The sequence below is a fragment of the Rutidosis leptorrhynchoides genome, chromosome 6, assembly GCF_046630445.1.
Source record: "Rutidosis leptorrhynchoides isolate AG116_Rl617_1_P2 chromosome 6, CSIRO_AGI_Rlap_v1, whole genome shotgun sequence".
NCBI lineage: Eukaryota > Viridiplantae > Streptophyta > Magnoliopsida > Asterales > Asteraceae > Rutidosis > Rutidosis leptorrhynchoides.
In genome coordinates this window covers 116,578,010-116,588,932 of record NC_092338.1, presented here as the reverse complement: position 1 = coordinate 116,588,932, position 10,923 = coordinate 116,578,010, and the positions used below count along the sequence as shown (strand labels likewise).

Here is a 10,923-nt window from a genome sequence, read left to right as displayed (position 1 = left end):
GATATTAATAAAAGTGTTGTTCAAAAAATTTGTATTTGCATCTTACTACTATTAATATTTTATTGTTTGTAATGTTATTATATATTTTTAAAGTAATATTAGCGTATATAACTGTAATTAACTATTAAATTCAAGTTATTTATTAAAATTGGTGTATAAAAAAAATTGATAAACCAAAACCGAAGTAAACTTCGGTTTTGGTCAAAACCGAACTTTCAACCTTCAGATTAGGGTTTCTGCTGACAGACCACCCAAAACAGAAGTTTGAAACTTCGGAAGTGGCAAAACTGAAGTTTGAAACTTCGGAAGTGGCAAAACCGAAGTTCCAAACTTCGGTTTTACCATTTTTGCACCAAAAATTACTTTTTTTTTTCTTTCCATTTTTGCAAGTAGGATCAAAAATATTACCATTTTTTAAAAAAAAAATCATTAAATCAGGAAGGTTGATTTCACCATATTTCTACTTTTGCTTGGTCGCGACTGAACATACTCCATAAACATATAACTTCTAAACTTTATAATTTAAAAATACTTTTTGACATGTAGATAGGCGAATATTAAATGCTTATAAAGGCAAAAGTTACATACCTACAATAATGACACCCAAAGGTTCAGCAAGCCCAGAAACTGTTGCTAGCTTAAATGTATGCCATTTGCTGAAGCAAAAACAATATGCAAACATAAAAAAACATAAACATCATGTATAATTTATTTATTATACTTTTTAAGGCGCCTCACCTTTGTGTAGGAAAAAAAACCATGAAGTGGAACAACAACACCATGTCAAAGTAAGACCGTGAATTATATTAAATTCAACCATCTATATAAAGAGATCAGTTAAAGCTCCTACTAATCATTAAAGAATAAATGAACAATTGCTAACCTCTGGAATGTTGTGCAAAGCGGTGGATAGGGCTAAATTGTGGCCAACACGTAGACCCTGCAAAGAAGCATGGAGCCATGAAGTAAATATTACCAATTATCCATTTAAAAAAAATATCAATAATTAGGAACTCGTGACTGACTAAATATTACAATTACAAACAAATTAGAATCTAAAATAAGTAACTCAAATAAAAAAAATAGCGAACTGTAAACACATGAGAATCTCTTTTCTTATTTGACATTCCATCAAACATGTTGTGTGCGTAATGCTTGTGTTTATCAACGAAACTAAAAAAAACTTTTTTAGTAAAATATGACTCAAATTATTCAAATACATATCAGCAACAACTAATCAAAAACATTATAAAGCATTAAAAGAGTGTAACATGCATAAATTCAATACGAAAAACATGTGAGTTAAGGTGCGTTTGTTCTCCGGGTCAGCAAACTTGCGCCAAGATGCAGATGTGACTCTTTCCCATAGGTGCTTGTAAATGTGTTCTTGTGAGTATGCTTTAACCATTATACAATTTAGGTGTTTTTTTATGACCTAACAGAATAATCTTGGAACATCAGATGAGTAATTTTAAATGGCGATTACATATAATTCAATAAAATAATAAGAGTGAATATAAGTACATTTTAACAAATTGATTTCATCCAATTCAGAAAAAAATCAATGTGAATAGGGCTAAATTATGGCCAACACGTAGACCTGAAAGAAGCACGGAGCCACGAAGTAAATATTACCAATTACCCATTTAAAAAAATCAATAATTATGAACTCGTGACTGACTAAATATTACAACTACAAACAAATTAGAATCTAAAATAAGTAACTCAAATAAAAAAATAGCGAACTGTAAACACATGAGAATCTCTTTTCTTATTTGACATTCCATCAAACATGTTGTGTGCGTAATGCTTATATTTATCAACGAAACTAAAAAAAAAAAAACTTTTTTAGTAAAATATGACTCAAATTATTCAAATACATATCAGCAACAACTAATCAAAAACATTATAAAGCATTGAAAGAGTAACCTGCATAAATTCAAGACAAAATACATGTGAAAAACATGTGAGTTAAGGTGCGTTTGTTCTCTGGGTCAGCAAACTTGCGCCAAGATGCAGATGTGACTCTTTCCCATGGGTGCTCGTAAATGTGTTCTTGTGAGTATGCTTTAACCATTATACAATTTAGGTGTTTTTTTATGACCTAACAGAATAATCTTGGAACATCAGTTGAGTAATTTTAAATGGCGATTACATATAATTCAATAAAATAATGAGAGTGAATATAAGTACATTTTAACAAATTGATTTCATCCAATTCAGAAAAAAAAATCAATGTCGAAATTTAATTGAAAAACTTGTTCAAATACATCCGGTAAAAAAATGAATTTTGTGTTTGATAAACTCGTAACCCTAATATATTTCCTGAATTACCTACCGGCGAATGGTTAGGGACGGCGAACAGCAGAGATGATGGCGGCAAGGGATAAGAGAGACGTCGAAGGGTTTGTGTGATTACGATAAAAGATAAAAAAATCCCTAATTTAAAGTATATGGAGTAATTCTTTACTTGTGAGGTTTATATTTTTTTTAAATAAAATTAATTAGTGTTAATGACATCATCAAGAGGCTCTCAAATTTTTCTTTTTATTTTTGATTTTTTTTAATGAAGGGAAATAGCTTTTTTATGACATCATCATTTTAGCATTATAATAGAATCTATAGATAGATTATGACTTTCTTATAATAAGAAAAAGGAGATAAATGTTTTATATATTTTTTTTTTTTTTTTTGAAAGGCAACCAACTTTCATTAATATAAGTAGGATACAAACTAGCATGTGAGGGCATGCTTAAGCAAAGAATAAATGTTTTATATTTTATTTTGACTAGTATCTGGAATTTATTAATTTTATTATCTTATATAATATAATAATAATAATAATAATAATAATAATAATAATAATAATAATAATAATAATAATAATAATAATAATAATAATAATAATAATAATAATAATAATAAGTTTGTTTTTTTGGCAAAAAGTAATATTTTATAATAATAATAAGTTGGTTCATTAATAATAATAATTTGGTTCATTAAATCAAGTTCCACGTTTCCATTTATTCCGGAAAAAAAATTGTTTGTGATGTTAATTAATTAGAGATCAAGTTGAAAAACAAGATGTGAGTGATGCACTTATTTTGTTATGGGGCATTTTTGTTTGAAGTTTACTTGATCTTTCTGTTTAATATCTTTCGTTCTTACTTGATGAACAAATTTAATTTTTATTTTGTGATACCAGTGATCAAAAATCCCCCCTCAGGTTCAACTACAACCAAGGTTGCAAAACTTGGTACTCGAGGAGTACTCGGTCAGGGAGTAGGCAACTCGGAGAGTATTTGGAGAGTACTCGAATGTTGACAAAGTTTGACTTTTGACCACTTTTGACTGAGTTTTTGTTAAATTTTGACCAATTATGACCGAGTATGAATAATTTCCAAGTTTTGAACAAGTTTTTACCGACCTATTAATCCCAAGTGATTATTCATTCAGATTGGTGACGTAGATAGCACTCATGGAATTGAGAATGATTTGAATCAAATACGAAAATGTATGGACTTCTGTTATTTACTCTTCTTTCGTGCACATGTATGAAAATTGCTGAGTCAGTTCCAGCAGTGTAACTTAGTTGTTGTTGTACTAGTTCTTCGCAAACATAACTTCCGTTGATAAGGATTTTGTCTATGTGTCTTGTATTTCTACTCTTCGATATTCTAGTGAAAATGATCAATCACTTCGATTTGGCCATACTATTTCTCAGATAATGCGCTTGTTTTAGTGTTAGAGAGTAGGTACAACTTGTAAAAAAATGTATATATACACAATCGTTGACACTTGTAGAATCTTGGGTCATTGCGCGAATCCTTTAAGGACATTTGTGGCCATTAAATGGTAGTTTGAATACATTTTCTTACACCAACACTTCACAGTTCATGAAAATAAAGTTATTAAGGTAAACGATGAATCAATATGATACGGATCCTGAACCATACGGAGCTTGTAGCTGAATATTTGGTCCCTCTAAGCCCAAAAACCGTGTGTTTATGTCTCAACTGAATCTGGTTAAGAATTCAGAGCAGGTTGGTGACTCAAAACTAGGCGAATAATGTTGACTAGCTAGGGCTATAACTCTGAAGCTGCTGTTGGTTTTGAGTTGAGAAGTGGTTGTAGTGCCTTGACCACAATCGTCATACTTGGTCGAAAATCTGCCTCATATTGGACACACAGTGCTGCAACTGCTGCTAACTGAATATCATAAACAGAGTTGGTACATGTTCAAGTGAAAACACTTTGGGATTGAAATATTGGCTAACAAGGTATGGGTGAAGACGGGTCGCCAGGTCATTTTGAACCTCAAACACTTTTGTCCTCTTTCATAAACGATCATCATATAAACAGATTATATAACAATAACAATCAAGAAAAAACTATGATCTGAATCTTTTGAAAAAAGAGTTGAGTAGGTTGTATGTATATCTTTTAACAGGACTTGGAATGGCTTTCAAATCTCTTGACCCGTTTGAGATAGAACACAAGCTCAAATCGTTCTATTCTGAAGTGCATGGGTCTTAATAGTAGGTCCCATTTACTATGTGAAAAGAAAGTAAACAGTAACACTATAAAAGTGGAATAAAATTAGAGGTATGAAGTGGACCTTAGCAACTGCCTTTGGCGGGTAATCGTTGTTTAACTCAGGATCGACACATTGTTTTACTTTGTCCTCACTCAATCTTGGAGTCGCCTGTTGTTACGAGTAAACAAATCATAAGCCATTTGACCAAAATCTGTATATATCTTTATCTTTTCTAATAAATTGGGGATGATAATCCTGTTCACGTTATCTAGCGAGGATGGATATTTTTACCCAGACTAACCGGGTTATCCAGTAACTGTTCCCGACCCTTTTAAAAAGAAATTTATGGACTCACCCATGTAACAAGACTTTGTTGTCCTTTAGGCATTGTGTGATCTACCGGTTTCCTTCCTGTTAAAAGTTCTAATAGAACAACCCCAAAACTGTACACGTCACTCTTCTGAGTTATCTGCCCTGTCATTGCATATCTGTTTTCAAAATTTCGTTAAAATAAATAAAATATTACTACATTGATATTGCCATTTTGAGAAATATAACTAAAACGATTTGTTACTAACACTTACTCAGGAGCATGGTAACCAAAAGTTCCCAACACTCTAGTTGACTGCAGCCGAGCTGCGGTGTCAGAAGACAAATTGCTAAAGCTGAAATCGGCTATTTTCGACTCATAATTTTCAAACACAAGGACATTGCTTGATCTTACATCACAATGTACTATGGGCGGGTCCACCTTTTCATGTAGATATTGAAGACCTCTTGCTGCACCGTAAGCGATTTTTACTCTCTGTACCCAATTCAAAACCGCACCACGTTCGTCACTATCATCACCGCCCTTTCTCCCTAAACCCAAACCATAAAAATTTATAATCTAGTCAAAAAGAAATTTATCAGTAAATTATTTTAGTTTTTGGTTACCGTGTAATATCTGGTGCAAACAACCCATGGTTGCATACTGATATACCAAGATTCGGTTCTTTTTCTCCAAACAATAACCACACAATTGCGAAAAATACTCGTTCTTAAGGCTTGAAACCATGGATAACTGCATGTATACATATATCCCAATTAAACAATGTCAAGAACAGTTAAAGTATGCTTGTTAGTTATGTTAGAGTAGGGTTATATTAGTAAAGTCCGGCCCGTTTGTGGGTTTAGGGTTTCATTTGTAATCGATAAATAGTGGCTTAATAACACAATACACCTCATGGGGTTCCTATTAGTACAATTGTGCAAACGGGCCCGGTTGGGTAGGTTTGGGTAACGAGTCAAAACGGTTTGGGTTGGAATGGGTTATGCGTAATACGGGTCAGATTTTTAAATGGGTTCAAATGGGTCGGGCTGGGTCGAGCTGGGTAAAGGGTCAAAACGGGTCATGGGTCAATTAAACTATTTTTGTTATTATTATTTATCATATATAATTTATATTTATTACATATAAGAAAATATTACTCCGTAATTAATATACAGAAAATATTACTCCGTAATTAATATACATATAATAAATGATATAACCATGAATGTTTTCATAAATGTTTGACGGATGAAACTTATTATGATCTTTATGCTCGACTCATTTGACCCTTTCACAAGACCCATTAAACCTATCTCTATTTATTGAGCTTTTGAAATTGATACCCATAATACATGTTTCTTTATATTTTGTGTAGGACCCAATAGGTTGGAGGAAAACCCATTGTAACTTCTTTTTTAGGTTTGGGGTTTACTCATTTTTTTCAAGATCCAATTGACCCAAATTTGGGAGTATGACTAAACAGATAAAGACGTTGTCACCTTGTCTTTAAACTCTGATTCGGAATCTTGTATTGAGAAGGAATCCAACTTCTTTATAATTACTTCTTCTCCACTGCTTAGCTTTCCATGAAAAACTCGGCAATTAGAGCCTTCGCCAATTATATATTTTGAATTAAAATTATGTGTTAACTTGTTTAGCTCATCCAGTGACAATGATGGTACTTCAATCGTCAAACGTTTCTGTGGGACCCCATTTTTCGCAGCTCCACCCGTCCTTGGCTCTCTCATACTACCTAGATTTTTCGCACATTTTTAGCTTAAAAAAGGAAAAAATGCATAAATAATGTAATAAACAGGGTAAACAAGATTCGGTTTTCCTAATTCACTTTTACACCTCAGACTCAGATGTATGCAAAGTACCCAATTATTCCATGACTGTTTATAGACGTTATAGATGAAAAGAATTAGGATATAAGTACGTGATTAAAGATTAAAACATATATACCGCTTTTAATTGGTGCTCGAGGTGGAGCTGTATTACAATTGTTGTTTGTTGTTTCATGTTTATTATCCTTGTTTTGTTTCTTCTTCCTACGACAGCAACACGGCATGATCCCGCCACAATATCAATATCCTTTCTCCGTTGTAGGTTTTGTTTACAATGTTATCGTATGAGATTCCTGCATGGGAACATATATATGATCATGAAATCAATTACTTCATATAAAATCATATTCTTGATTAGACAGAAAAGGATAAGATTAACACAACGTACCCCATGATATATATAATCATAATCATAAATAATACATTGATGCCGAGTACAATACGATAATGAAGATAATAATCCGATGATGCTTAAGGTTGGTTGAGGCTGGAAGATGAGATCAGAGAAATAAAGCAGAAAAAGAAGATCAATGGATCCTTTTTTCTGTTTATCTCTCCTTCTCAATCTTGCCGGATTATTACCAGTAACTAATGTCACAAACTTTTTCTAATTAGGTTGTAATTCTTGATTTTGCTATTATCTGATCAAAATGACAATTTTCTTATGATTCTATTGTTTTATTCAACCGCCAAAAACGGATGCCTATGTGCCTTCATTAGGATCCTGATTAAATTAATAAAATTAAGTTTATTGTTATTTTAATTTTATTATTATAGCAACTCCATGGCTACAAGTGTTTTAAAATGATCATTTCTCTACTAAATTATAACGTTAACTTTATAGTTTCTCATTAACTCCATGGTTAATTTTATAGTTTTAAAATAAAAAGTTCTTGTGAAATATTAGGTGTGTTTAACACTGATATCATAATTAAGATTGTCTCCCCAAGTATTTGTACGTATGTGTCATTATTATTAATAATGCATATATAACTTAAAAAATCTTACTAGTCTTAAAGTAAAGAATACAAAGAATGTTGCTGCAGTAGCAAAGGTTTGGAACTTGAAATGGAATGGAATTTCTTTAACAATGTAATTGTTTGTTGATGTTTTTAGATCCCAATGTTAGCGCGTCGTGAAAGATGAGACGGCTTGATTTGGGTAGGTTTTACTTATTGATGCTTTGTATTGGGTGACTTCTTGTCTTGATTTGGCTTGGGTATGTCCAGCCTTGGTTTGTATGTTTTGGTTTATAATATATCTTTTTTTCCCAAAAAAAAAAAAAAAAAAAAAAAAAAAAAAAAATCTTCTTTGTATTCTTAATTATTACATATTTTTTGTTTAAATCTTTTGTTTAGACGATAAATAAGCCTAATGGTTGGGCTGTCTAAAATGAATATCTTGTGGTGGCCAGAGAATAATCCTGCGTGGTTGCGTACATGAAGTTATGAGGTCGGATTACTCGCCCACCGCGTAGACCGGACAGAAAAAAACCTTTTACCTTTTACGATAAATGAGTCCAACACTAATCCACCTGCTTAAAGGTAAAAAGACAAATTCATCAACTTAGTAAGCTACTGTATTATGGAACACAAAATTGGAAACAGAAACATCTTTCTCATAATATGAAACAAGATCATACATTATTTAGCACAAAAAAGACATTATACGAAGTAAAGCTACAATGATTATATACACAAACTCAAACCTAGTTAGACTGAGAACTCATTGAGGTAGTGAGGTCTTGAGTTGCACGACAACCGTCAACAAAAGTCTCGTTTTTAGCGCAATCGTCGTCTTATAGGTGCCCGAGAATCGCCACTATCGACATCCAAGACCCGTGAAGATTCACTCCTTCTTCTTGATGATGAAGTAGATAACGACACACGTGAATCGATTTCGACTGCAGTATCTACTGTCTGACTCTCAGATTGTATGACAGCATCAATACTCGATACTGAATCCCGATCCTCCATTAATGGAGTCTGTTCTTGATGATTTTGAAGCGGCCGAACCAATGTAAGACTTGAATCAGCTCGTAATCCTCTAGAAGTCAAATACCGATTTACTAACGAGCTGTTTCTCTCCGAGTTTTCATGCGGATTATTAGAATGAGACGAAATGCCCTGAACCAAATCACGAGTCAGATCAAATCTACTACCGAGTCTGCGAATCATTTCATCCATTGGCATACTAAACACGTTTCGTTGAATAGTTTGCCTCCAGCTTTCGACTCGCTTTGCTTTGGGGCGATCGGGAATCTTGAGACCCAAATCTTCCTCAACCACACGGGTCGGGTTCCCACGTCCATAAATTGGAGTTACCATTTTAGTAGTCATTTCGCCTTTGCAAATAGGACATTCTTTTACATCAGCATGAATCTGCAACCACCGATAAAGACACGGCCAACAGAACAAATGTCCACAACACGTCACAACAGGTTCACTAGCCATATCCAAACATATATTACAATCAAAAAAACTACCTTCGCTTTCATTACTTTTAACATCTTTATCTCCCAAAACGTCGGTTTCTAGATGCCCGTTAACATTATCACACGTTTTGGTCACTTCCGGCGGAGTTTCGTCAGCAGCCGCCATGCTTGCCTCACCGGTTTCTAAACTTTCCATATGAAAAAGAATGGGTCTCCATATTGACCGCCACCGTTGCCTAGCCAAAGCACGGTTTCCGGTTGAGTCCCGCCCATCTAACCTACCTTCCAAGTTTAAACCCCTGTGCTCAGTCTCAATAGGTCCCAAATTTAGGTCAAGATTCATTACATTTTGTGGTGTTTCGTCTCCCATTGCAGACCAACAATCCAACCCCAAAATTGTTTCACTTCAAATGATTAACCCAACTTAAAAATCAATAATTTATAGCGATTAGCCTAATTAACATATAGAATCACCATAATCTTTCATAAGAGTTCTAAATGCTATGAAGACTAATTTCTTATGAAACCTCAATTGTTTCTAATCAATAGTGAGGAAAGCCCTAGGCTTTTTGCAATTAAAGTCAAAATTAAAAAGATGAAAGCTAAGAGCGAGTGAAAATTAACAAACTAAACCCTAAGATAAAAAAAGGAATCAAATTAGGGTTTTAACTAAAAAAGTAAATGAGATCGAGACCTTGAGCTTACTTGAGTGGACAGAGTACAACACTTGTGGTCTCTATCTCGCAATTGATTATTAAAAATAAACTGAAATTGATTGCTTGATTCAGTAGAGCTCAAGGTGCGATATAGATGGATAAAGAATCTTAATTATTAATTTTGACTTTATTTGTGATAAGGGCCCCAACGGAGTAGTATGATATTTTGCTACGTTTGTTTATTTCTCTATATTCATCTTTTGTCCACGTTTATATTTAGATAGATAATGAAATATTACTGTTTCATTTTTAAAATTCCTTCAGAATATAAAAATGGATATGATTTTTTTTAATGAAAACACGCCTAGTTGTTTATAAATAATTTTAAAAATTCATTAAATTCATGATGCGTATGGGTTTTGGGACAAAGTGGATCGGGTGGATTAAGGCTTCCTTTAACTCAACCTCGGTTTCCGTCCTGGTGAATGAATCTCCAACCAAAGAGTTCAAATTCGAGCGGGGTATTAGACAAGGGGACCCTCTATCCCCTTTCTTGTTTATCATTGCCGGTGAAGGCCTGAATCTTTTAACACAAACCGCGATTGATAATGGTCTCTTAAAAGGAGTCGAGGTGGGTAAAAATAAAGTGATCATATCCCACTTACAATATGCGGACGATACAATATTCGTGGGCGAATGGTCTAAAAAGAATATAAAGAGCACAATGAAACTCCTCAATTGTTTTGAAGACATCTTGGGTTTAAGGATTAATCTGGGAAAAAGTAGTCTTTATGGCATCAATGTTCCGACAGTAGATATTAATAATCTGGCTTGTCATCTTGGTTGTAAAAGTGGCTCCATTCCTTTCATGTACCTGGGATTACCGGTGGGCTCGAAGATGAATAAATTAGAGGATTGGAATCCAATTGTTGCGAAATTTCAAAAAAGGTTCTCGGATTGGAAAGCAAAAACGTTGTCATTCGGGGGGCGACTATGTTAGGATATTAGGACCCAAACCACACTAGTAATTCTACAAGACTACTAGCCGAGTAGTGATTCTATCAAGATCACTCAAACTCACTTAATGAACGAAAGATAATAAATGCGAAAATGTAAGAACGACTCAAGATATAACG

At 33.5% G+C, this 10,923-nt stretch overlaps 2 protein-coding genes across 4 annotated transcripts; both read right to left on the bottom strand.

Moving 5' to 3' along the window:
* Positions 1–3,852: 3,852 nt before the first annotated feature.
* Positions 3,853–8,431, bottom strand: LOC139852851 (probable protein kinase At2g41970). 3 transcript variants are annotated; one of them, XM_071842185.1, is made up of 8 exons: positions 8,406–8,431; positions 6,816–6,990; positions 6,350–6,603; positions 5,474–5,600; positions 5,122–5,398; positions 4,893–5,025; positions 4,619–4,705; positions 3,853–4,209 (listed from the first exon to the last, which is right to left on the bottom strand). In XM_071842185.1, exons 2-8 carry the CDS (start codon positions 6,919–6,921, stop codon positions 4,087–4,089), a joined length of 1,107 nt encoding a protein of 368 aa, XP_071698286.1. In that variant the 5' UTR covers positions 6,922–6,990; positions 8,406–8,431; the 3' UTR covers positions 3,853–4,086. The 3 variants fall into 3 exon arrangements, with proteins under 3 accessions (XP_071698286.1, XP_071698287.1, XP_071698289.1); XM_071842186.1 differs by lacking the exon at positions 8,406–8,431 and adding an exon at positions 8,199–8,238; XM_071842188.1 differs by lacking the exon at positions 8,406–8,431 and having other exon boundaries at positions 6,350–6,599; positions 6,816–6,941.
* LOC139852852 (uncharacterized) lies at positions 8,276–9,915 on the bottom strand. The gene has a single exon (XM_071842189.1). The coding sequence runs from the start codon at positions 9,499–9,501 to the stop codon at positions 8,479–8,481; it is 1,023 nt and encodes a 340-aa protein (XP_071698290.1). The 5' UTR covers positions 9,502–9,915; the 3' UTR covers positions 8,276–8,478.
* Between the last annotated feature and the right edge of the window lie 1,008 nt (positions 9,916–10,923).

What these genes read in the sequence shown, in the direction of transcription:
- LOC139852851 (XM_071842185.1), bottom strand. Translation starts at nt 6,921, where the DNA reads ATGCCGTGTTGCTGTCGTAGGAAGAAGAAACAAAACAAGGATAATAAA. An exon ending in TCGAGCACCAATTAAAAGCG is followed by an intron (nt 6,604 to 6,815) that starts GTATATATGTTT and finishes CGAAAAATCTAG; the next exon opens with GTAGTATGAGAGAGCCAAGG. An exon ending in TTTGGTTACCATGCTCCTGA is followed by an intron (nt 5,026 to 5,121) that starts GTAAGTGTTAGT and finishes TTTTGAAAACAG; the next exon opens with ATATGCAATGACAGGGCAGA.
- LOC139852852 (XM_071842189.1), bottom strand. Translation starts at nt 9,501, where the DNA reads ATGGGAGACGAAACACCACAAAATGTAATGAATCTTGACCTAAATTTG.